Consider the following 27,322-nt stretch of genomic DNA (forward strand, 5'->3'; position numbering starts at 1 on the left):
AGTGGGCACTGAAGCACCATTTGGCCGTCCTGGCATCTCTACCAGCAGTACCCTCCCCGAGGGGTGGCGGCGCCTCAAGGAGTGCACCCTCCGTGGCCTGGGATCAGCAAAGTTATCAGGCCATCATCACATCCTAACCTTCAACAAGGCCACAGAGGGTAGCGGCTCCTCAGGGAGTGCTTGTGCGCCTTTGAGGACTTTCACAGTGGTCGGGTGACCGAAAGCCCATCGGCAGTGGACGCATACTGCGCCGCGCCCAGTATTCAGCATGGCGGAGGAGGACAACGAGGTGGTGTGTCGTCAAGGTGGGCAGTTGGCGCCACTGTATCGCTTTGATGTGGTGGGTGCGCCTGCCAGTTTAGGATCCTGGTGGATAGCCTGGGTAGAGAAGTTGGAGCTGTACTTCGAGACGGTGGAAGTCAAGGATAGAGCAAAACGTCCAACCTCCTGTACTCCGCCAGATAGGCTGTCCATAGGTTGTTTTGGACCTTACGGCCTAGAGACCATTCCTATGGCACAGCCATCGCAGCCCTGAACAAGTACTTCAGGCCCACGGTCAATAGGGACTATGAACGGTTCAGGATGAGGTGCACGAGGCAGGAGGAAGGGGAGAGCTTCCTGCTTGCTGCGTGACCGCAGCCGAAGTATGCGTGTCGGGTGATCCCGACTCTTGGTGTCCCGACCGGAGGTGGGCCACCACACTAGTGATGTGTGATTTGTCTGTCTCTGCTATGACAGTCCGTGGCTGGATGGAGAAGAGGAGAGTAGTAACTACATACAATGAGCCAGTCCTTAACCAGCAGGGGATCAGTCCTGGAGGCTTTCGTGCTGCAGGCCAGCCTGGTCAGGGGTGGTGCGGTGGTAGGGAAGTGGGGGCGGAGAGGGCTCCTACTCTGTTTAGCGACCACTCCTCCCGTGCCCAGAATGAGCTGACACCTCCACTATTCAGACAGCACTCCACTGACCCTGAATACCCTGCCGCTCATCCCCAACCTATATGTTCTTGTAATGCCGCGCTGCCTGTGAGCTTGTCCGCGCTTTAAAAATCGCTACACTTATACTGCGCAGCCTACTGAGAAAAAAAACTCAGCAATGCGAGCTAGAATGTTAACGAGCACTAGCACGAGATTTCTGAATAATAATAATTGTTCTTTTATAACAGGCTTAATACCGGGCGCCAGTTTCTAAGCGTGAGCCCGTTATTCAAACCTGTGTTGCAAAGCGTCGTCTTGCTTCCAAGGCAAACGGGCTGCCCCTGTGCTATCCTCCTGGAATAGCATAGACAAACACCAAGAGCTGATTGTTTAACCAGGTGTGGTTCCTCTTTAATAGGCAAGGTGGTGCTGAGCCAACATCGACTATAGAGCAGACACCAAAAATGTAAAGCGAAAAGTACTTACATGGGGCCTTGGGTTCTGCGACCAACAAAGACATGTTTTTACTGTGACATGGTATTTTATACTGGTGTCAAGGGTAAAGCCATAATGATGAGTGTGGGGGTGAGGGTGGTGGGGGAGGGTGCTTTTGTGCAGCCAGCAAGGTCATGTTTTCTTACTTTGGCATGGCATCATTTTACAAAGGTGTTACGGGCAAAGCCAGCATGGTGAGTGTTTTTACATGCTGGGGGAGTGGTGTTTCTACAACTAGCAAACATGTGTTCTTACTAAAGCATGGTATATTCTACTGGTATTAAGGGCGAAGCCAAAATGGTAACGGTTCTTATATCTGGAGTGGCATTTGTGCAGCCAGCAAAGACATGTTTTCTTATTATAGCTTCACATTTTTATACTGGTGTTAATGGCAAATCCAACCTCATGAGTGTTCTAACACGAGGGGGTCCTGTGTGCAGCCAGCACATACATGTTTTCTTATTGTGCCTTGGCATTTCTTTCATGGCATTAAAGTCAAAGCAAACATAAGTATTCTTACATGGCCATACTGGTGTGACCACTCTAGACAGGTTATCTTACTATGGCATGACATTTATTAATATAATTAATGGCAAAGCCAACATGATGAGTGTTTATACATACGGGGGACAGGCATTTCTACAGTTAACAAGAAAATGTTTTCTTACTGTGGCATGGCATCTCATACTGGTGTTAAGGGCAAAGCAACATGAGGAATATTCTTACATTTGGGCCGCCAGCAAGGGTTGTTTTTATTCTGTGGCATGTCATTTTATACTGGTGTTAAGGGAAAAACCAACAAGATGAGTGTTCTTACGTGGCCATATAGGCCTAAATTGTTGCAGCCAGTCTGGACATGTACTAAACATGCCCTGGCTGGCTGCACCAATACAAGCCTGTATATTCACCTAAGGACACTCTTACTGTGGCGTATGATTTTTACTGACATTAAGAGCAAAGTCAACAGGGGTATGTTCTTTCATGGGGCTATTGGCAAATACTGGTTGAGCCAGCATGGGGATGTTTTCTCATAGTATCAAAACTGGCATTGTGGGTAAAGCAAACATAAGTATGTTCTTATATGGGAATACTGGAATATATTGTTTCAGCCAGCATGGACGTTAATGGACATAGTCAGCATAACAATACTTTTGTACATTGGTAGAATACTGGCATATAGTGTGCAAAAGCATTATGAAAATGCATTGCACAATTCTCCTGTGCACTTTCGTTGACTTGGAATCTAATGGATTTTTTCATGTCTTACCCTACAAAACCTATTGTAAACTACATGGTCTTGTTACCAAAATTAAAAACTAATTATTTAATAAAAATATTCTTAGGAGTAGAAGCCCTGCTACACTGAACTGCTCTTGGTTGGTTTGGGATCCCCTCCTGCATATTCATGGGAAATGTTTACAACCTTCCAATAAAAGAATCAACAACCACCAGTGTGGGTAACCAAAGACAGTACAGAGAGTGTTGGACACAGCTCAAACCAGAGACCCAGAGAGGCAAGAAGGGCCCACTAGAGTCACCTGGAGTGAATGGAGACGGAAGGGCACGCATTCTACTGCAAACGAAGCACTTTAGACCTGTGATTTCCCCGAAAAAAGTAAGTCTTACTGGAGGTAAAACATTGCCACATCCTTGTTGACAGACCGGAAATAACAGAGCGAGAAGTAAAGGAAAAGATCCTGCAGGTCATGAGAATGGACGAGTCTCTAAAAGCAATGGCCAGGATAGTGTCAGCAAAGGCCTGCAGGCAAATACCCTGCATCAAAGCCTTACTGTTACCACTCACTGTAAAAAAGGAAGGAATCTCAAAAGAAAAGCTAATGCTGGTGGGTTATGCCACTGATACAGTATTAAATCATGCAATGCACTGTCTTCCGTGCAGTGTAATGCTCGACTAGGGGCTTCTGGAAGCCCAGATCTGGAGCAGCAATGCACCTCCAGACAGCCCATAGCAATGGCAGCTAATCCACTTTACAAGGCCACCTAAGACAGCACAACAGAAGTTAGAACACTATGTAAACCAAATATCCATTTGGGCATATACCTCCCTGAGGGGCCGCGTCACTTAGGTACCGTGGATGAATTTGCATGGCTATCTACCAGTGGAGTAACTTTGCTGAAAATGTTGGGGGGGGGGGGACATGACATCTGAAGAAAAGGTGCCCCAGCCAAATGAATGGGGACAAAATGGTGTGCCAGAAAAGTTGGGGGGACAAACACCCCTGTCCCGCCCCCCCTAAAATTACGCCCATATTATCTGCAGCACTAACTGCAAGCCACCAGCCCAAATATTGACCGATAATTTGTCAAGGTACAAGCACGTAGATATTTCTAGAAACCAGTTCCTCAATCACCTTCAGAGTAAGTCAGTCACCTTGCACAAAGGGTTCCTAGGAGACAGGCAAGGACTACAACAGGAGTAACTTAACTTTTATTTCACTTGTGGTCACACACGCAACTGAACGCATACCAACGCATTTTGATTAAAAAGGTTTAACTTAAAAAAAGTGAAAAAACCTAAAGTGATTAACACAGCAATTCTGTATAAGAAACCTAGAGAAAAATGGCCTTGCATTCTGCCCTTGACAACTCGTCAAACACAAAGCCAGGACGTGAGCTCACAGAGTAGATTGGATAAATAATTATGAAATCAGTTGTTCTATATAGCGCTTCATGCTGGATTGCTCATGCTTCCAAGCGTTGTAATAATTATTGTTTTTATTAACCAATTTCATGGTACTCAATATACCGACCTGAAAAGGATAAAAGGCTGAGTCGGCCCTACCAGGATTAGAATGGTTGAGATCAAAAAATGTGATGGTTGGAAGGTTTTGAAGTCATCTAAACCACTGTCACTGCCTCCCACACCACCGGTTTGTATCCTGTCTGCACCATTGCAGAAGGGCACCAGCCAAATCCAAATAAATTGCGGTACTGTGCTATGCCAGGCCCCCTTGGCACATGAAACCCCAGATATGTTTCGGCCTTGTTGGGACTTATCAGTGTGGTGCAGCTTGGTTCCCTATGGTGCAAAGAGCAAAGGACCAACTTCTGCCATATCCTCTGCTCCCTAAAGAGATGAACTATAACCAAATATTGTGACTTGTGGAAGGTTTTAAATTCATCTTAACCTTACATTGAAAAACAAAGTCTCTAGGTTTGCCCAGAGCGCTTGCCAGTTGCTAACATTTCTTCATATGCTTCCAGTCATTAACCCGTAGTGTTGCATTCATTCCTCTCCTGGCTGCACTTACCCAGAGCTGCACTGTCCTGGCTGCACTTACTCAGAGCAATGCTGCCCTGATTGCACTTTCCCCTGCCCCCCTTGCACTTCCCCCGTCCCCTTCCCCTGTACTTTGAGTTACCGCACTTGCACGATCTGAATGACCAAGGCTTAGTAAAATAGTTCGTCTTGTCCTCCCTCCGTACCCTCCCTTGTTTTGTTGCACCTAGAAACACATGTGTACGGGCCCGTTATACATGACTTATCATATCTTATCTTTCTCCAGAATGGGACAGGTAATTGTAATGTAATGGGTTATTTATAATGCTTACTACCCAGAGGTTTCTAAGCGCGGACGCGAGGATCGAACCTGTGTTGCTCCGCCTCGTCTTGCATTCAAGACGAGCACGTTGCCCCTGAGCTTTCCTCCCGAGACAGGTATGCCAAGACATGGGTCCAGAGCCACCAGTGCCTAGAGACTCGGGCTAAAACGTACTTATGATGCCTAACAAGGGCGAAATAAGTCTGGGGTTGACTGTGGTCTTTTGCAGAAGGGATGTGACCCAGCAGTTTGGCCTGGACTGCCACTTTTGGAGTGAGGCCAAGCCTGCATGTGGTCTTTCCCTTTCTACAATGCATGGCAGGCTGAACAACGATGGTCTGGAGAGTTGCCCAAAGCGATTTCCCGTGGTCAAGCTTCATTCATAACCTTCCAGCCATGAGCCCTCGCTTTTGCAGGATTTTAACCTGTGACTGCAGGCCACACACAAACATGCAAGTAGACCCACCCCATGCAGAATGCACAGTCCCTGGAAGCAGCAGGCTGGCAGGCTCGGGGCTCAGACATACCCATCTACCCCTCGGTTGGTCAGTCTAGTTTGGAGACCATGTTCCGGATCTCTGCGGTGCTCTGGAAACCAGAGCTGGCCGAGTGCGTTGGATTTTGAGGAGCACAGGGAAGCAGGGCTAGCCACAGAGAGTTGGCATAACATCCTCGATGGTAAACTCTAATCGAGCTGTGGCAGCCAGGGCATACTTAGTAACCTCAGAAATTCATTTAAATTGTATAGCTTCAGCTGTTTCCAAAGCAAGGCATAGCCTGGTGCCCTGGCGAGCTGCCTCCCATACAGCGCTTAGAAGAGTGTACCTTGTAAATCCGCAGGGCTAACAATCAAGCAGCCCCCCCACAATGCATATAAGTCCCTATTCATGGAATTTCTAGCCTGGTTCAAACTGACTTTCCACTGCTTAAAAGTGACTTTGCACTGCCGACCTAAACACTGATTCATGGAGCTGTGCAAAGTGTATTTTTGCAGTGCAAAGTCATATTGTACTGCAAAAATGAATTTTGACTCACTTTGCCCTGCAAAAATACACTTTGCCCAGTTCCTTGAATAAGGGTTTGTGTCGGCAGTGCAAAGTTACTCTTCAGCAGTGCAAAGTCACTTTGAACCAGGCAAATATTCCATGAATCGGGCCCATAGTCTCTAAAATGAGTGTGGTCTGCTTGTCCCATGTCCAGCATGGCGTGGCGCATATGGGCAGACACTCTATGCCACTGCTGGCATATAAACTGTGACGTTTGGGGAACTCTACCATCTGTCATTGTTGACTAAATGGCCAGCATGGTGATATGATAGGTTAGGTTATTTATAACCTATCAGCACTTAATAACCAGAGGTTTTCCGGGGATCGAACCTGTGTTGCTCTGTGTCGTCTTGCTTCCAAGGCGAGCTTGTTGGCCCAGAGCTATCCTCCCGAGACCTAGGGACACTCCTTCATCCTAACCATGTGCCTCCATGTTATTGGGTGCACTCGTATCTATGACCCGTATAAAACTAGCAGTATTCTAACATTTGAGCTAATCGTGACTCAATGCCCAGCATGGTATTAAGCGCACCATGCCAGTCTGATGCTATGCCCACCATGCAGGAATTTTACCTTCGCTCATCAAATACCCAGCATAACATTTAGGGTAGTTGTCAGTCTGACCCACTGGTCACCATACTACCCTGTTACCCTCTGCCATCATTGCTTGATGACCAGTATGGTTTTGGAGGAACTCTGCCAGGCTGGCACAAAGCCCAACATGGCGTTAGGCACACTCTCTCACTCTGACCATGTGCCTCCATGTTATTGTATGCACTCTTACCTCTGAGGTATCACACACCTAACAACTCTTTAGTCTTAGCAGCATTCTAACATCTGAGCAAATCAGTGCCCAGCATGGTATTAAGTGCACCATGCCAGCCTGACTTAATGCCCACCATGGCATTAGAGGAGTTCTACCCTCACTCATCACATATCCAGCATGGCACTTCGGGCACCGTGTCAGTCTGCCACGATGGTTACCGGGGCGTAAGAGGAATGCCACCCTCTGCCATCATTGATTCGATACTTGGTTCAGTTTTCGCTGTGGTTTACAGAGTTTGCTTCCTATGGTTAGTCATCGCCATGCGATTAGGCCTGATAAAGCTCTACATAGCAGCAAAACACGCGTATTTCACCAATTGGGGGCTGTACGGTAATTGCAACTAATTCATTAACCAATCCTAATTTCTAATACAAAGTCAAAACATTTCGTTATTTCTCGTATGAGTTTAATCAAATTCTTTGGAAATGTAATTCTCAAATGGAAATCATCACTTAAACAGGCACTTGGCTAATCAAAAATTGTGAAGGCGCTCAATATCACAGAACCTTTTTAGTTGCTGGTTTGCAGTGGATATTGGCAGAGCTGTCCATGAGTCAGTTTCTTTAACAACTGGGGTGCTGCAGATTAAGATGGGGTGCATTTGTCGAGCTCTCTGAATTTCTGTGACGCGATGCAGCGGGGCAGGAGGTGTGCATCAGGAGGATTTGGGGAGCGCTTTGTTGGTCCCAGCATGGGGACATTTAGGGGTTAAGCGGGCTGGGGCTGTGATGTGGTGGCAGAACTGACAGTGCTTTGTAATATCAAAGCAAGGCTTGCTGGAGGGGAGGATTGAGGTGCATTGGTGGAGCTGTGTGTGGTCCCCAGTACTGGAACAGTTTTGTGTGCTCTAGGCCAGGTTTGAAGTCTACTGGCAGAGTCCTGCTCTGTGATAACAGAGGTGCTGCGGGTCAGGATGGGGTGCATTGGCAGAGCTGTCTGGGGGTGCTGGGGAGGCTGCACACCAGGAGGATTTGGGGAGCGCTTTGTTGGTCCTGGGGTTGGGTTGGGTTGTGGTGAGGTGGCAGAACTGACTGTGGGTCTCTGTTCTGTGATATCTAATCAGGGGTGCTGCGGGTCAGGATGGGGTGCATTGGAAAAGCCGTCTGGGGGTGCTGGGGAGGTTGTACATCAGGAGGATTTGGGGAGCACTTTGTTGGTCCTAGGGCTGAGGTTGTCGTGAGGAGGCAGAACTGACTGTGGGTCTCTGTTCTGTGATATCTAAGCAGGGGTGCTGCAGGTCAGGATGGGGGTGCATTGGCAGAGCTGTCTGGGTGTGCGGGTTTGGTTGCACACCAGGAGGATTTGGAGAGCGCTTTGTTGGTCCAGGGACTGGGGTTGTGGCAGAACTGACTGTGGGTCTCTGTTCTGTGATATCTAAGCAGGGGTGCTGCAGGTCAGGATGGGGGTGCATTGGCAGAGCTGTCTGGGTGTGCGGGTTTGGTTGCACACCAGGAGGATTTGGAGAGCGCTTTGTTGGTCCAGGGACTGGGGTTGTGGCAGAACTGGCTGTGGGTCTCTGTTCTGTGATATCTAAGCAGGGGTGCTGCAGGTCAGGATGGGGGTGCATTGGCAGAGCTGTCTGGGTGTGCTGGGGAGGCTGCACACCAGGAGGATTTGGGGAGCACGTTGTTGGTCCTAGGGTTGGGGTTGTGGTGAGGTGGCAGAACTGACACTGGGTCTCTGTTCTGTGATATCTAAGCAGGGGTGCTGCAGGTCAGGATGGGGGTGCATTGGCAGAACTGTCTGGGTGTGCCGGGTGCGGTTGCACATCAGGATGATTTGGGAAGCGCTTTGTTGGTCCTAGGACTGGGGTTGTGGCAGAACTGACTGTGGCTCTATGTTCTGTGACATCTAAGCAGGGGTGCTGCAGGTCAGGATGGGGTGCATTGGCAGAGCTGTCTGGGTGTCCTGGGGAGGCTGTACACCAGGAGGATTTGGGGAGCACGTTGTTGGTCCTAGGGTTGGGGTTGTGGTGAGGTGGCAGAACTGACTGGGGGCCTCTGTTCTTTGATATGTAAGCAGGGGTGCTGCGGGTCAGGAGTGGGTGCATTGGCAGAGCTGTCTGGTTGTGCTGGGAGTGAGGGGGGTTGCACAGCAGGAGGATTTGTGGAACGCTTTGTTGACCCTAGGGCTGGGGTTGTGGTGAGGTGGCAGAACTGACGCTGGGTCTCTGTCTAAGCAGGGGTCTAAGCAGGGGTGCTGCAGGTCAGGATGGGGGTGCATTGGCAAAGCTGTCTGGGTGTGCTGGGGTGGTTGCACACCAGGAGGATTTGGGGAGCACCCTATTGGTCCTAGAGCTGGGATATTTAGAGGCGCGGCGGGCTGGGATTGTTATGAGGTGATAGCGTAGCTCTGTTTTGTGATATCTAAGCAGGGGTTCTGCAGGTCAGGATGGGGTGCATTGGCAGAGCTGGCTGGTTGTGCTGGGGAGGATGCACACCAGGGGGATTTTTGGGGAGCACTCTGTTGGTCCTAGGGCTGGGATATTTAGAGGCGCGGTGGGCTGGGATTGTTATGAGGTGATAGCGTAGAGCACGTTGTTACACCCTCTGTTCTGTAATATCTAAGCAGGGGTGCTGGAGGTCAGGAAGGGGGTGCATTAGTGGAGTGGGGTGGTGGTTTCAGCATCTGAATGGAAAGACTAGTGACATGCAGTAGGGTGGGGGCACCGTAGAGCTCTGGGTTGCGCGCTGCTGACACCCTCCCTAAAAGAAAACCTACAGTTGTATGCATGGATTGTCAGGAGGAAATACAGTTTACAAGAGGTTTCCCCTTCCACATATTAGAAAAACGTCTTTTTTCACAAAAGAAGCCCGCTTTTGTGCCCTGCTGTGGGTTCGTCCAGTGGTAACACACGACTTCAAGTCAGAAAGCACCCTGAGGCCACTCGTTCCTCATCGCTGCGCTTTATAAGTCCATTCAATTATTCGACCACAAGAGTGGCTCGCAGAGGGATAGCAGAGTGGTGTGTGTGTGAGAGAGAGAGAGAGAGAGAGAGAGAGAGAGAGAGATGCTAGGCAGAAGGACTGTGGGACAGAGGTAGAGAGGCAGGGTGACAGCCCGGAGCACCGAGAGTGAGAGATAGCAAGAGAGTGGCCAGGTTACCCGAGGAAAAAAGATAGCCGGACGGATAAAGCGAAGCACAGACACAGGGGGGCTTACCATTGTCATCGAAGTACTGCAAGCTCAGGTGAGGTTCGGGGTCCTCGGGTTGTGCCAGGGCAGGGCGGGCACCGAGCAGCAGCCCCAGCGCTGCCTGGATCCACAGGGCCAACTCCAGCCACATGTTCGGGGGTCGCACGGGCAGCCGACTGCTGCCACCCGGGGTCACTGCAGGGCCAGAGCTGCAGATACAGGTCCGAGGCAACACTAGGGGGGCAGGCGTCCGTGCCTGTCGGGCGACCCCAGAAGTTGCCCTAGGGGTCAGATAAGTAGCAACTAGCAAGGGAGCGCCGTGCGGAGATCCATCTGGGACAGGAAGCCGGAAACTATTTAAAAGAAACACCCTGGAAAATTACTTCCGATTGTGCCTTTTTCTGTTCTTCTAAACAACACAGAGGGTCCTGATTCTGAGGTCGGAGAAGGCTGGTGGCTGGACGCCCCCCACTCCTTTCTCCAAAGAGCGGGCCTCAGTTGGGAGCGAAGCCGTGCCCAGGGTGTGCGGGTCTCCTCGTCAGGTCCAGCAAGCTATCACTCGAGCATCACTCGCCGAGCACTCCCACTCTCCCACTTTCTGTCTCTCTGCCTCACTCTGCGTCCCTCTCCCACTATCTGTCACCTTCTCTCCCTCTGTTCTTCGCCACCCACCCCCGCCTCACAGCCCCTCTCGCGCATACAATACCCCCTCTCCTCTACTACACCCCTCTCTATCTCGCCCCCCCCTTCTCTTTCTCACTCTGTCCTCCTGCGTCCCCCTGTAATGCACCCCTGCTGGAGCAGAGGGGGAGCTGTAAGTGCAGGGGCCGGGTGGGCTCCACCTCTGGCCGGCGAGAAAAGAACCACGGAGACGGATCCGGCCGGAGCTGGAGTCCGGTTACAGGCGCTTCCAGCAGCCACTTCCAAACAAACGTCTTCCCCAAGTGGCGTGTTTCCTCCCGCCCGCTGCTCTCACACTCTCATCTTCGTCTGGGGGCGTATGTTTTTTTTTTTTAACCATAATTTATGTCTTCCAACTTTACGCGTATTACCTGTTAGGCAGCTCAGTGGGTCAACGACTACTGTAGTCAGAGATGCGCCTGTAGCTTGCAGGTCTCAAGGGCGAATAACACGAATTAAGCATTTCATCATTTCCAGGTCCACAACGTGTATGTCACTTATATTGTTTACCAGTAGCTACGGTACACACTTTATACAGCCCCTAGACGCCACTGCGATGGAACTCGAGGCGCTACATGAGTTCTATTTTTCCATGTATGTTTCCAGTACAACTCAAGCCTCCAAGGTTGATCTCTGAAAGTCACGATAATGGTTTAGGCGTTTTGCTGGTGCCCATGGCATGACAATGTATAGTCGAAATGTCAAAAGTGCCTTGAATGTCTTGGAGAATCATATAGCACACCGAGGTACACCCTTCTCAAATTGTGCTTATTCTCGTAGAGAGTGAAACGTCATCACCCCCTGAAAGCTCCTCCACTTTACTCAATACTCGCACCTTTACGCTCCTTGATAACATGTTCCTTCTTAGCGCATACTTTGAATCGAATGGCCCCGAGACACTTGGATCAGGTGCTGATGAAAGATACGCAATTGACAGTAATTGGGATAAGAGCCTCCAAACAGCGTGACCGTATCACACGGACTTCACCCCGTGCACCTCAACAAAAGCACTCACGAGCGATTGAGAGGCGAAGTCAGATTGCATGCCCATTCAGTTCTTGGTCTCTTTGCTGAGGCTGCCACAGGGCACCTTAGCTATGTCGCAGACCGTCAGGGGTAAACAGCATATGGCAAATCTGCTCGATTTCCCAAAGAAGGGGGCTTCTGTGAACCGGCTGCACTATGCATTGCTCAGTGTTTTGTGGTACCACCAGCCCCCCCCTCCCGCCCCCCTGCCCGCCACCTGGATAATGTTCCACCTGTCACTCTGCTACGCTATGTATCAGGCACCCAGTGGCGGAATCAGAGCCGTCCTTATTCGGAAGCAACTCCATGAAATCATATGGAGCCTTCATTTTACAAAAGGCACCGATTTCATGGCAATCCACCCGAGGGCCTTCTAAAAGACGTGGCACCGGTCTCATATGTTATGTTAAGGTGATACAGGCTGCGCACCGCTGCCATGTTCATGGTCGTCAGGCGCTCACGTGGATCTGTATGGAAAAGTGGGTAGGGTTGGTTAGTGGCGGAGAGAGGGATAGGACAGACGTCGTGCTCATCTGTTGGTGCGCGCAGAACCAGCAGCAAGGGGCATCAGTGCGTGTGAGCTTTCTGGATGGGCTTTGTTTTGTGCACTGAGGCTCATTGTGTCCGGAAGGGCGTCGTCCAGTGTTAGAGTTGTTTGTTGTCTCGTGTGATTGGATTTGTAGCTTGGTTAGAGAGTGATGTGTGGTTTGGTTTATAGTGAAAAGACTGAAAAAAAATATCGAAAAAAAGGTCGAACCAAAAAATCTTGAAAAAAAAAAATCAAATTTTTTTTCAATACGTTTTTTTTCGAAATGGGGGGGGGTTCCCCCCAATCCCCCTTTTTTCATTTTTTTTATTTTGGCCCTTTTTTTTACTTACCTGACCCCAAAAATACATATAAATAAATAAATAAAAAATGTGATTTTTTTTTTCAAGATTTTTTTTCTCGAGATTTTTGTCATTCGAGATTTTTTTTCGGCCTTTTGACTGACCACCGTGTGGTTTGTGTGTTTTGGTGGGTTGATTCACTAGCCCTCTGGATGTGTGTTGTAGGGGCGAAGCGTGTGTTGTGTGGAACACAGAAATCTATTAGTGGGTTTTGGGTGATCTCTGGGGATTTGTAGTTGTGTTATGTTTTCCATCTGAGTTTACCTTTGTTTTCCTTTTTCCGGCTTGTGGTTTGTAGAAACAGGGATTGTATGGGTTGGGTGGCCGCTCGTGAGGGTGTTTGTTGAATAGTTGTTTTTTTATCTCAGTACGTTGCATAGGCAGGTTTTTAGTAGTTTCCTGAAAGTTGGGTGGTCTACCGTTGTTCTTATTTTCTTCGGGATCCAGTTCTATAGTCTGGCTATCAGATAGGAAAAGGCCGCTCCCCGGAATTTTCTTTTCTCGTTGTGTCTTTTTTCTATTTGGAGGCTGTTGCTGGATCCTTTGGATGAATTTGGCTCCTTGTCTGTGTAGTGATTTACGGGCAATGCAGAGGGTTTTGAAGTTGATGCGTTTCTTTGCCAGTAGCCAGAATCGACTTCGTAGGGGCTATGTGATGTGGTCTCTTCTATTTAGTCTCAGGAGTAGTCTTGCTGCTATATTTTGGATGTGTTGTAGTTTTTTGGGGAGGCGTTCGGGCATTCCCAGGTTGAATAGTCTATCCTTGATAATACCATGGAGATGATTGCAAGGGTTCTGTGTGCAAAGTTGAGGTGAGTTAGGATCCCTCTTACTAATAGCTGGAGGTAGAAGAATTTTTTTGCTATTGCGTTGGTCTGTGGTTCCATGGGGAGGCCGTTGTCCGGTTGGGTTTGAAAGCATGGGGGCAAGCTGAGGGTGGTCTGTGTAGGATTGTCTTCCTGTGGGGAGATTCATATTTCTGTTTTGGTTGTGTTTAGTTTGAGGTTGTTGTTTGACATCCATGTGTTTATGTCAGTAAAGCATTTATTGGGGGCGTTGTCAAGGTCGTTGTCGTTTGCTATCTTGAAAATGAGTTGGGTGTCATCTGCATAATTGTAGGGTGTCAGCCCATGGGTTTGAATGAGTGCCAGTCGAGATAGGGGTACGACAGGACTGTGTCCTGGCCCCACTCCTGTTTTTATTGTATATCAACTACTTTGCTGCTGGTTTGCAAATACTATTGCCGGATGCACTGTTAGGAAAGATTTCATGATTGTATGTCATTTTCCCTCCATGTGGCAACCCCCAAACTTTTTGCTGTTGTTTTACACCCTGATCTAGACTTTGCCAGATAAGCGCAGCCTTCTGCCGCACTCCTCTGGGCTTTCGCTCAATTCTTATGGGGAAACTGACATGCCCTTAAGACAGTCAGTACTGGGAGACTTCGTTTCCCTTAGTCCTTTCCTCATGTTGCAGCTTTTGTGCAACATGAAACAAGAGTGCACTGTAACTTACTTTACCGTGCTCTTGGGTCTGTAGTCATTTGAAAGACCCTAGAAACTCTCGCTGAACTTATTATGAACTGTGCAAATGTGTCACGGACAGGACTGGTGGCAGCTATCGTTCTCTTGTGTTTTGAACCCTTTTTTGCCATGTTATCGCGCTTACCGCATTTGGCACAAATAGGTGGCCTGGCTCCCAAAATGGCCATGCCACAAGGTTCTTTGTCCTGTCCTCTGACCGTCCGGCCCCTTCACCTTCCCCAGGTCGAGCCGAACCGGGTCCGTCCTTATTTGGTCGTGCACTTTCCAGCGAAAGCCAAAGCTTTGTGTGTGCCTCCAGGATGTGGGCTGGGATGTCTGTTCCCAATACACATCCTGGGTGCCAGAGAGTCTGCAGTGTCCTGAATGCCTGGGACCACCGTGGTCCATGATAGGTCCACGTATGGTATGAGTGTTTGTGAGCAGATCTCCCATTGGGTCCTCACCGTTTTGGCACGAAGGGAACTTTGGATAAGAGGAGGCTGAAAACACCACTACCATGTCGATCTCCTGAGTTCACACCGAACAAGGGATAAGGAGCCAAGTATCCTCCAACAAGAAGCTGAGTCGAGGAACCACTGGTGACCCGCTGAAGGTTTGGCACCCTGAGCCGCTGTCGTCCTGCGAGACCCCTCTGCATCTGATCATCCTAGAAGGTCTGCAAAGGCGCTTCGACCCATTGGAATAGTGGGATCAACTATTCCCGGCACCTTCATCAAGCCCTGCAAGTAAGCCTCTTTGGAAGTGTCCCCGGGCCAACCAGTGGGCTGACCAGCTTACGCAGGATGCTTTGCTCTGTCACCGCCACCGTTTCGGGGAAGCCCTCGAAACCTGGTCTACTACTTGCTCTGCGTCCACGGCACCCTCACACCGAATTTCGTACACTTGGCATTCCCAGGTCTGAAGTGAGACGAGTGCGCCCGGATCAGAGTAAATGCGGTTGCCGTGTTGCCTTGCTATGGTAACAACCTGTGCACATCCACTGCATTTCGGACACCCTCGCCCCTGCATCCTCCTAGCGCGGAATCTACATGCTGTTGAGATGTCCTGATCATCGCAGCTGAACCTGTCAGCAACGTGAACTGAACTGGAGAAGTCTGGGTCTGCCTGCGTCGGGGACCAGTGAGTAGTCCATACCCTAACCGGTGGCCCCTTGTGCAGGAGCCCGTTTCTTTTCTACCGCTGTTGTAAAATAGCGACTCTATCCCACACTCACTCCCTGCCTCTGCCCACAAGTGGAGGCCTTGCTTGAGTAGTGGGGACTTGTTCTGCATCGCTTCATTCACCTTCCTGAACTGCCTGAGACCCTTGAAGAGACCCTACTTTATCCATTGGCACCAACGCGTGCAAGTACTTTTGAGCATAAGGCTCTTCTCTTTGTAGGGCTCGAACTTCCTCCTAGCTAGGTGTATTTCTGATGTCGAACTGGGTCTAATGATTACTTGCACTGCCTGTTTTCCTCCCCATCTAGGTGGTCTACATATTACGTGCTCATAACTCCTTAGACCCCTCGGTCTTGTATATATATTGTATTGATTGTGATGTGTTGGTTTACTTGAGTATTATTGTGATTCTTTGCTATGGTCGATGTTACAAAGGCCTTGTAATAAATGTGTCTATATTTTTAATATAACACCTATCTGGAGTAATTTGTAAGTGTCCTTGCTTTCTGTGCTCATTGAGGTCTTTCAGTCACCCTCACCCCTCTTGAGACTTAGTCTCGACCGCCGCCATCGCTACCCTCTTTGGTCTGGCTTGTCCAGAGGTTACCCTGTTCCAAGAAACTAGGCTGTCCTTCTGAACCTCTGCCCCTCCAGGTCAGAGTTCAGAAATCCATCTTAACATGCACCAAGGTTGGGTTCTGTCAAATGGAGTATCCTCCTTTTTGCTGACGACGCTGTGCTTTTGGCCAAAATCCCTTAGAGCCTACAACAACTCACGTACTTTGGACTGCTTTGCCCGGCCACAAATGTGACTATACACCTATTAAAAACAAAGACTATGGTGTGTTGTCCTTTGACTGGTCCGAGCAGACCCAAACAAAAATTCTACCTGAACAACTCTCCTCTAGCTTCTGTGGAGAGTTTTGAGTATTTGGGGATATCATTTGCGAGGAACCTAAAATGGACAGCTTGAAAAGAGCAATTTAATAGCAGCCAGACAGACTGCAGGGACATCTTTTCCCCACAATTCCAGGAGTAGCGGAAGTGACATCACATGGCGCTAGACCTCTGATGACATCACTGATCGCACCCCAAAGTGACATCAAGGGAAGCGATGGAACACAACCTTTCACCCCTTGACAAAACAGGAAGTGGCATCACATAGCATTGTTTCTAAGTACACTATGAAAAATATGGTTACGATATCACTGTAAAGTGATATATATACATTTATAAAAGAATGGATCACCAAATGTATCATTAATATCACTGCGTATAGGCCCATATTACCAAATTACTGTGAATGCAAGCAGACGTCCAAGGCCAAATGATAATGATGTGATATTACATAGCACTTACGCTTAAGCACTTCATATAGAACAAATATACATAAAATATTAGCCAACCTGTCTTGGTATCCATTTATCAACCTCAGCAGGATGAAAAAGGCTGAGTTGGTCTTGCCGGCAGTCAAACCCGTAACCTGCAGATCACACACACATTGCAGCAGCGAGTGCTCAACCCACTGAGCTATCTTAACGGCTTTATCTATCAGAAAAGCAGCCATTCCAGAAACAAAGACCACATGCTACTGGCCACAGCCCAGAAGCCTCAATTTAATATAAAAAAGAAGAAAAAAATGTTTCTTTAAAAATATTTCTTTTCTTAGGGGTAGCAATGGAGACCACAGGGATAGCAAGGGAGACCTCAGAGGTTGCAGATGCAACCCCTGGCGACCCCTAAATGATGTCCCTGACAGACTGGTGTAGTAACCGCCTTTTCAGCACGCTTTGGAGGCAGATCAATGTCCTCAGCAATGGTGGTACACAGGACCCAGCCCGTCCCAGCCATAGTCTATGGTGCAGAAATATGAGGGCATACCTCTACTGATTAATTACGGAAAATGGAAAACACATTTTTGTAACCTCTTCTAGGTCTCCCGGTTAGTGATCCATTGGCTTCTATGGCCCTAGAACTAAGGCATGTAGAAGTTAAGTATGAGGAGATGTTGAAACCACTCTTGTATTGGATAAAGATCTGGTCCACAGTGCAGTTGAACTCATACAGAGAGAGCCTTTAAAAGTACTAAGAATTGAAGGCATAAAACCTATACCATGGCTGAAGCATGTTAAACATCTCTTCCTGGTTCTTGATTTTAATTCTCTATGGTTTGACCCCCTGAGCATAAATGGGCAATCGAAAAATCATCAAAAGACGAGATTCAACGAGTGGGCTACAGGGACAAGACTGGATATATGCTATGCAGGCAGATTACCTGCTAGCTATATGAAGCGATGGAACACAACCTTTCACCCCTTGACAAAACAGGAAGTGGCATCACATAGCATTGTTTCTAAGTACACTATGAAAAATATGGTTACGATATCACTGTAAAGTGATATATATACATTTATAAAAGAATGGATCACCAAATGTATCATTAATATCACTGCGTATAGGCCCATATTACCAAATTACTGTGAATGCAAGCAGACGTCCAAGGCCAAATGATAATGATGTGATATTACATAGCACTTACGCTTAAGCACTTCATATAGAACAAATATACATAAAATATTAGCCAACCTGTCTTGGTATCCATTTATCAACCTCAGCAGGATGAAAAAGGCTGAGTTGGTCTTGCCGGCAGTCAAACCCGTAACCTGCAGATCACACACACATTGCAGCAGCGAGTGCTCAACCCACTGAGCTATCTTAACGGCTTTATCTATCAGAAAAGCAGCCATTCCAGAAACAAAGACCACATGCTACTGGCCACAGCCCAGAAGCCTCAATTTAATATAAAAAAGAAGAAAAAAATGTTTCTTTAAAAATATTTCTTTTCTTAGGGATAGCAATGGAGACCACAGGGATAGCAAGGGAGACCTCAGAGGTTGCAGATGCAACCCCTGGCGACCCCTAAATGATGTCCCTGACAGACTGGTGTAGTAACCGCCTTTTCAGCACGCTTTGGAGGCAGATCAATGTCCTCAGCAATGGTGGTACACAGGACCCAGCCCGTCCCAGCCATAGTCTATGGTGCAGAAATATGAGGGCATACCTCTACTGATTAATTACGGAAAATGGAAAACACATTTTTGTAACCTCTTCTAGGTCTCCCGGTTAGTGATCCATTGGCTTCTATGGCCCTAGAACTAAGGCATGTAGAAGTTAAGTATGAGGAGATGTTGAAACCACTCTTGTATTGGATAAAGATCTGGTCCACAGTGCAGTTGAACTCATACAGAGAGAGCCTTTAAAAGTACTAAGAATTGAAGGCATAAAACCTATACCATGGCTGAAGCATGTTAAACATCTCTTCCTGGTTCTTGATTTTAATTCTCTATGGTTTGACCCCCTGAGCATAAATGGGCAATCGAAAAATCATCAAAAGACGAGATTCAACGAGTGGGCTACAGGGACAAGACTGGATATATGCTATGCAGGCAGATTACCTGCTAGCTATATGGTGTTTAAATGTGATATGGCTATGGAGCCTTACCTTAATTACCAGGTGGGAAGGAAAATGACAGCTTTGTTCCTTAAATTTAGCTGGGGCATTCTCCCGTTAACCAAGTTTATGAGACACTGGGGCAAGAGGTTGTCTACACACTGTCCAGCATGCCCCACCATAGTTGAAGACGAGATGCATTTTCTGTTGCAATGCCTGCTCTATAAAGACCTGAGGTCTAAATGATTGAGGCAACTACTAACCTCACAGGAGAGAGGCTCTTATTGTTTTTAAGTTATACCTGTGTATGGCTTCTTTTAAAACAGTTTCTATATTTATATTTATGGCTTTCAAATAAGGGAGACCTTGGCCAAAATTGTTAAAAGAATAGTTTTCTTTGGTGCAAATGCTTTAATGTGTTTTTACAATACATCCAGAGTAACAAAATTGTTCTTATGAATGGTTACCTACTTGTATTGTTTAAATGACTTTTTAAAAGATATCATTAACTTTGTTTCTAGCATTTTTCTATATGTGTGTTTAATGTGTTTTATGGTGTACAACCAACATAAATCTGAATTGAATTGAATTGAGTTTCATTACAGGGGGGTCATATAAATGTTGAAGAGGAGTGGAGACTGGCCTTGTACTACCCTGCAGGTGATATTTTTTGTTTTGATGTGAATGGTGGAATATGGGTGCTTTCTGTTCGGTCGGTAAGGAAAGATGTCAGGCATTGTATTGTATCGTTTTGAATACTGGATTCCTCCAGGATCTAGATTAGGAGTGTGTGTTTGATAGTATTGAAGGCAGCTGACATGTCCACTAGCACGAGGGTAGAGTAGGTGTCATTCTCCACATTCATTTTTAGGTCATCCCATATGGAGAGGAGTGCTGATTCTGTTCCTCTCACAGGTCTGAAGCCAACCTGGCACTGGTCAAGTATTCTATCGCTTTCTATAGGAATTAGTAGTTCTTTGTACACTTGGTTCTCCAAGATCTGCGCTTGGAATGGAAGGTTTGATGTGGGTCTGTAGTTAGTAGGGTCCTCTGTATTTCCTGTTTCATCTTTTAAGAGAGGTTTGATGTACGGCCAATTTGAACGACTTTAGTACCATTCCTGTGTTTTGTTGGTGAGTATCTTTTGGTAGATAGCTGGTGGTCATGGGTCACTGGACGTTCCGGCTATGTTGGTATCTATTAATAGTTTGTCAAAGATGTCCACACTTATATGTTCAAATCGCTCGAGTGTTGTGATTTTTGTTGGGGTGCTAGTTTCTGGGAAGATGTTGTTTGTTGTCCTACAGGATGCCTCAATGGCTTTTTGTATTGCTTCTATTTTTGCTCTTAGGTTGGTCATGTTGGTGTTGGATAGGGTTTGCGAGGGTACAATGTTGTTTTGTTTTTTATTTCCTTGATTATTCTAAAAATTTCTCTTTTGGATTTGTTGCTGATTTCATTCTTGTGCTATAGTATGCTTTCTTGGCTTTCAGGACTGTCGATTTGTGTAGCCAGATTTGTCATTGTTAGTTCATTTGGTAGTGCTTACTCCATCACTTTTCTAGTTTCTGGTTTGTTTTTTTGAGTTGCCTCAGTTCCTCTGTGAACCATCTTGCTTTGACTTTTTTCGGTGTGGGCTTGAAGAGTTTTAAGGGTGTTAGTTGGTCACATGTGATCCAGGTGTGAAAGTTCTCTTCAGATGTGTCTGGTGTCATTTCGTTTAGGTGTCTGGTTTGGTAGTCTCTAACAGTTGTGCTAAAGTTTCATGGTCAAATCTTTTCCAGTTTCTATTTTTTTATTGCCAGGCTTTTTTTGTTTTTGGGAAGTATGCGGGTCAGGATTTTGACGATGAAAGGGATCATATGATGGTTGCTTCATCCTATTAGTACCGCAGGAGCAGAGGTTGAAACTTCATCCCTGCAGAAAATTGCACCTAGTGTGTGTCCAGCTCTGTCGGTGGGTCTGTTCACTATTTGTTTCAGATGAAGAGTTTCCAGTAGGGCACTGAGAGAGTTTGTTGTGGTTTCATTTTAACTTTTGAACTAGATGTTGAAATGTCCCAGAACAAGCATGTTATTGTGATTTGTGGAAATGTTAGCTATGGCAGCAGCACATTTTGCTGTGAAGTTAAGGCTTGTAGGTGGGTCACCTAAAGATCAGGAGGAAGAGAACGTTGATGTGGTCAGTGAGCTTCAGGTGGATTCTGAGTGCTTTGAAGTCTTCTATGTCCGTTGAGGGTAATGCTGAGCGGCTTATTTGATTTGTGTGTGCTAGAGCAGTTGCTCCTCCTCTTCCGGTTTCTCTGTTGGACTGTAATAGTTTGTAGTTGTCTGGTATGGCTTCATGAGCGATTACTTTGTAGTTGTCCGAGAGCCATGTTTCTGTGAACAATAGAGCATCTGTGCAACCTTCGCTTAGGGGGCATACATTTCTGTTTTGTGCTTTACCACAAATCGCACGTTGAGTAGGCAGCAGTGTAGTGTGTGCGGTTAGGCATGTACTTTGTTAGGTATTGCTTCTGGCATTTTGGTGGGGACAACCTTGATCAGATCTTCAACTCTGTGTTGGGCTGGCCAGTTTATTGGTGGGTGTGACATTGTCTCATCTGTCCCTTCATTTGTCTGATTGGGGTGAGCGATGGGTTTCTCTGTTCCAAGTCATTGTAGTTAGATGTTTGATGATTGTGGTGATCATTTTTCCAATCTCTGGTTATGAAAGGTGTGAAGGTTTCAAGGGATTGCAGTCTAGCTCTCGTTCTTCTAGGTGTATTTTTTCAGAAACTGTTTTCTCAATTTATTTTCTGGTTCTGTGCAGGGCAGCAACTTCATGTTTTCCAGGGGGGTGACGGCACCTGAAAAAACAAAAAAGTCCAATTTAAAGTATAGGGACTTTTACGCAGATGGCCTTTCCCGGTGAATGCCCGAACACTAGAGTACCCACGTACTCAACACCCCTGGTTTTGTGTGTTGGGGTCTGGGGTTTGATAGTATAGTGGGATATCCTCTAGTATTCCCTTTGTCCTTTATTGTGGGCTGTTTGATTTCTGTTGTGGCTGACTTGTAGTTAGAAAGGTTTCAGGAGATGTATGATGTCAATCTTCTAATCTTGGTCCAGATGTTTAGTTCGTTTAGGGGGGAGGGGGAGATTGGTGGTGATTTAGAGGTGTTGTGAATTTCCAGTAGGTAGTTTTTAGTGTTTGGTGGGGTGTGGTTTCTTTAGTCTTTTTTGTTCTGTTTTCCATACTTGGTGGTCTATTGATGTTATAGCTGTGTGTCAAGCTGTTCCTAATTGGGGGGGGGGGTCTGATGTTGGTAACTCTGGTTCTAATCATGCCGGTTATGACGTGCTGTTGGGCAAATACAAAACCAGAGTTGACCACGTTTGATGGGCTAGCAGACTGGCGAATGCTTCGCTGTGATTATAGGGAGTGGTGGAGGAGATCAGCATTTGTCAGGGTCTCATACACTCTTTGGTTACAGGGGTTCACGCCCTCCTGTGGTGAAATGTGTCTTGGTCTCTGGAGTTTTTTGAGGTTTGTGGTGACATGTTTTGGAAATGGTTGTAGTTGTAGTGGGTGAGGTTGATTTCTAGGAGTGTAATTCCAAAGGACAAAGTGTAAGGTGCTTAGGTTCAAGGTGTCTAAATTCAATGGTCCCAAAGATTGAAATGGTGGTTAAAGTCACAACCATAGAGATTAGCACAGCTACATTTGAAATAGGTAAGATTACAGGTGGCTCGGCTCTGAGGTGGGAGGCTCAAAGTGACAAAACTCAGTGGTGGCGCAGCTTGGTTTAGAAACATACGTGCACATGAATGTAGTAGGGTTTGGAAGAAGTAGATTCTGAGACGTAAAGCACAATAGTTACTGAGAGCAGGGAAATTCAGGAAGGCTAAGATTCAGAGTTTTAAAGTTTGCAAATAAAAGGTTCAAAAGCAGTGAGATCAAATGTCAGGATTTGAAGTGGCGAAGTTCATATTGCCATAGTTGTGGATGGCTTAGTTCAAAAGCACAGAAGTCAGAAATGTCAAGGTTAAGAGTGGTAGAATTAAATACAATTGGTTTTTTGGGGGGGCAGTTCAAGATGACAACATTACAGAGTGTCAAAGGGCACAGCAGCAAACAGCTAGAAATCAGGGTTCAGTTTTAGCAAAGTTTATAAGCAGCAGGGTAGAAGCCAGCAGGTTTAAAGTGGTTAAATTCAGAATCGGCTGGGATTAGGTCAGTACACCCCTAAAAATGGCTAAATTCAAAGTAGCAGAGATCAAATGAGTATTGCCCTAAAGTGGTTATGTTCAAAGCAGCCAAGATTAAACCAGTACAGTTTGAAGATGGCTAGGAGCAAAACAGTAGAAAACAGTGCCATTTTGTAGTGGCTAATTTAAAGCCAGCAGCAGGGACCAAATCAATATAGTCCTAGAGTTTCTATATATATGGGCAAATTCAAAAGCAGCAGGAAACTAAATAAGTACAGTCCTGCGTGGTTAAATTTAAAAGCAGCAGAAACCCAAATCAGTACAGTTCTTGTGTGACCAGTACAAAAGCAATGGAAAAAAATATTCAGTACAGTTCTTGTGTGGCTAAGTTCCAAACCAGTATAGATTGAACCAGTTCAGCTATAGTGTGGCCAAATTCAAAAGCAGCAGAAAACCATATCAGCACAGTGCCCGTGCTGCGAAGTTTCAAAGCAATATAAATTGAATCATGCAGCTTTAGTGTGGCCAAATTCAAAAGCCATGGCAAAGCAAACCAGTAAAGTTCCTATGTGGCTAACTTAAAGATCATCAGAACAACCAAATCAGCACAGTGCTTGTGTGGCTAAACTCCAAAGCAGCATGGATCGAACCAGTGCTGCTTCAGTGTGGCCAAATTCAAAAGCAGCGGAAAACCAGACCAGCAAAGTTCCCCTGTGATCAAACTCAAGGCCAGCAGAAAACCAAATCAGCACAGTTCTTGTTTGGCCAAATTCAAAAGCAGCACAGATGGAACTAGCTCAGCCCTAGTGCAGGTAAACTCAAGAGAAGCAGCAAATCAAATCAGTTTGTGTTGTATAGTGATGTCCCTTACCTCCTTACTGTAGTCTTCTAGGTTGAGGAGAGGGCTGCAGGCAGGGTGCCAGGCACACAGGCCAACTGGAATCACCCTTATCCTCTGCCCTTTGCCAGCTGCCTGGGCAAGGTGCCCTGGGAGGGTCCAGTAAGAGTGCCGTTTGGATCACGTGACCCCCAACAGCACCAATCAGAGGTTGGCAGAGTTTCGAGGAGGGTCTCAGGTTAGGAAGGGGGAGGCAGGATTGGGGTCTTATTAATTAATGTCAAGGAGGTTGGGTTGAATTAATTAAAATTAAGGGCAAGGGGGTTGGGTTACATTTAGTTAATGGGAACAGGATTTTGGCAGTGGTACAGTCGTAATGGCCTGAATTTACCTGCTGCTCGGTGGGTGATGTTCTACCAAATGAGGTGGCGGGAAGCAAATGGGCTTCTTTTGCCTTCTTTTTTTTTTTTCCTTCGTGCTGCTGTTCGGGTCACGTGACCCCCAACAGCACCAATCGGGGTAGTTGGAGGGATTGTGATAATTTGAGAAGGGTTTTGAGGAGTTTTGAGGTGGTTTAGCTGTTTGATGTTCTTTTTGGTCCAGCATGTTGTTCTACAGTGTGTTTTTGCTGCACATTTGTGTGCCCCTTTAGTGTCCGTTTATTCTTTTTTGTGTGCTGTTATTTTCTGTTTATAAAAGAAAATGTTGCCTATTTATGTTGTGCCCTTTGCCTTTTGTTTCCTTTAGTAAAATCTAAAAAAAGTGTCCTGTTCCTTAATCCCATTCCCAAAAAACAGACAAAATAAATAAATGTACCTTATCACAGTTTCCCCTTGCTTGTTTTTCACGTCACTTGTTGTGTTGCTTGTTTGGTTTTAACATGTAGTGTTGTTTGGCCTTGTATTATAATAGTAGGTTTATTCTTCTTGTTCTTGTTGGGGTCCTGCATCTTGATTCTCTGGGATGGTTTTTACACTTTTGGGTAATTACGGTGCCACTAATCTCTTATCACAAATGGTTTTGTGGCTCTCTCATGGCAAGCCGCTAACAATGGGAGGTGAAAGAGGAGGAAGGAGTGGAAGAAATGGAGGAGATGTGTTTCTCCTTGCAGGATGGGGTGATTCCCCAATACTAGACAAGGAGGGGGAACCTTGGGTTGCTTTTTTGAGCTGGTTTGTGGGCACGAGCCACTCACCATCGCAGATCCACTGATTCAGTGTGGGGAGCCTGTGGCTTTGGAGAAGGCATCAGGATAAAGAGTAGATTAGGAAGCGGGAAGCAGGGCCGCCATCAGAGGATACCCTGACTAGTAGCACAGAGGCAGGGGGTAGGGTCCTTGTGGACACCCCCCAGAGAAGGATGGGGGAGGCAGTGCCTCTTGTGAGTGTTCCCACAGAGGCTGGGACTCTATTGAATTCCCCCTATTTAGGCAGGGCCAGCATAGGTGCAGGAGGGAAATAGGGGGAGGGGATGGCCACAGCATGCATGGTGGAAGATAAATATAGGACCTCTCCTGTCTATGTGATGGGCATTGAAAAGGATGTGGTCTCCACCTAGCAGACCAAGAGTGCCAAGCATCGGGAATGGGGTCCTTCAAGAGGAGGCTCAAGGTCAGCCTGTGGAGGTTCCACAGCAGGTGGTGGACCTTCTCAAGAGGAGGGGGGGGTGGGGGGGGGATGTAGAAGTGGAATGAGGTGAGTGTGGAGGAGAAGCTGCTCCCTGCAACCGCCCTTGTGGAGGAGGCAAGACAGGCACAGGAAGAGCAGCAGCATCTATCCGCACTACACAGCCCGCATTGGACTTGCTGTCAGATTGTGTTGCTCTGGCACCAGGGAAGACCATCGAGGGGAGAGGGACGAGGTCTTCTGCATGGCGGAGGGCTGTGGGAAGAAGGTGAAGGGGGGACAAAAAGGAACAAACAAGTCTCATGCCCTGGGGATGATTGCCATGAGAAAGCATGTTCACCAGTGGCACAAGAACATTTAGCAGGTGAACATGTCTCCCACCACCGTAAAGGCCACAATCAACGCGGCTGCCACCACTAGCCCATCTAGGTGTGGTGAGTACTACTTTCCAGGGCAAGAGTATAGCATTGTGGCAACATTGGGCATACCGTGCCAAACGCCTGCACACCTCTAGCCTTCCAGTTGGTGCCAGTGGCACCAGTGGCCAGCATTGGGCCCTTTTGCCACTGTCACCCCAACACGTGTTTGGGGCGATGCACTACGGAAGTACCCACCTTCAGGCAGGACCCCCTGGATTTCATAATGAGGCATGCGGGGATGTGTTGCAGGGAGTGTGTTAGCCCAGCAGCGCTGGACTGGAGAGGGGTGGCAGCCAGCATGAGGAGGCACATGATGCGCCACCATCCTTACCTTCTGCAGGTCATTGAGAAAGGGTTAGGAAAGAGACAGTCATGGGCATATGACTGGCCTCAGAGGGAGAGTCCCCACATTTGAGAGTTACAGTGGTCTATGGGAGGGCTGGAGAACTTTAGGTAACCCTTTTTGGGAGAGCTTGAGAACTTTAGTGGATGGCTACACCCTGTGAGAGAACCAGAGAACAGTAAGGGGTGGCTGTGCCCTGCGAGACCCACGAACATTTTACAAATAGTGTTTCTGATTGTCAGATGATACTATGGTTCCAAAGCATTACTCACACAAGAGGCAATGGCATGTGCTTCGGCCACTGGCCACGGCCCACAGTCGCTACTATAGCTATCTGAGTCCCAACCACACTCACCATCATACAATCTGGCTCCACATTTCGGTGTCTTATATATCCTGGGTAACAAATTATCATCACTCGAGCTGGTGTGCCTTTTTAGGGCTTATTGGACATCAAAGCAAATGTTCAAGAGACACCTTCCAGAGGGTGACCAATGCTGGAAATGTAATCAGTCAACAGGTACGTTGAGTCACTTCCTTTGGTTTTGCAAGAGTACCCGAGACTTCTGGCAAGGGGTTTGTGAGAGGATGGGACTAGTGTTGGAGTGTTCAGTTCCTAGAAGGGCTTCCCTTTTGGTTCTTGGGGATGTCACTCAACTAACATATCTTTCCTTTTTAAAGAAAGTGTGGGTACTACGAAGCTGCATGCTTACTAAAAAATGATGCTGCATGCGTGGAAATCCTTCAGTTTCTTCACCATTGATGACTGGGTTGTAGAATTGCTGACCTTGTCCACGTATGAGAGGGACATTTTAAAACACAAAGGGAAGTTTGATCAATTCAAGGATCTTTGGGGACTGTTCCTGGATGCCTATGGCAGATTGATGTGCTTATCAAAAAGGTTCCTTGAAATGTTTCATGGATATGTTTTCGGCTGCATTACTGGTATTATAATGGTGTCCTGTTGTGTAGGTACTATGCATGATATTTGTATGGCATGTTATATAGCATTTTTTAAAATGTACTTATTTTCTCTCTCTTTTTTTTCCTTATCACTTCTTTTCTTCTCTCTGCTTGATGTGGTGAATAGTTGACTCCCACTGTTTGTATTGGTTGTGTTCTTTTTATTGCACCAACCTTTGTCAGCTATTGGTATTAAAATAAAGAATAATTT

The 27,322-nt window shown here is 46.9% G+C and overlaps 1 protein-coding gene across 1 annotated transcript in view; it reads right to left on the reverse strand.

The window, feature by feature from the left end:
* Positions 1-10,636, reverse strand: part of KCP (kielin cysteine rich BMP regulator) — an 823,409-nt gene extending 812,773 nt beyond the window's left edge. The window contains exon 1 of the mRNA XM_069629543.1: positions 10,007-10,636. Within this exon, the coding sequence (XP_069485644.1) occupies positions 10,007-10,130 (124 nt within the window). The 5' untranslated portion in view covers positions 10,131-10,636. The remainder of the gene's footprint in view (positions 1-10,006) is intronic.
* Between the last annotated feature and the right edge of the window lie 16,686 nt (positions 10,637-27,322).

This window comes from Ambystoma mexicanum, chromosome 12 (genome assembly GCF_040938575.1).
Source record: "Ambystoma mexicanum isolate Mex_15411 chromosome 12, UKY_AmexF1_1, whole genome shotgun sequence".
In the NCBI taxonomy this organism is placed as follows: Eukaryota; Metazoa; Chordata; class Amphibia; order Caudata; family Ambystomatidae; genus Ambystoma; species Ambystoma mexicanum.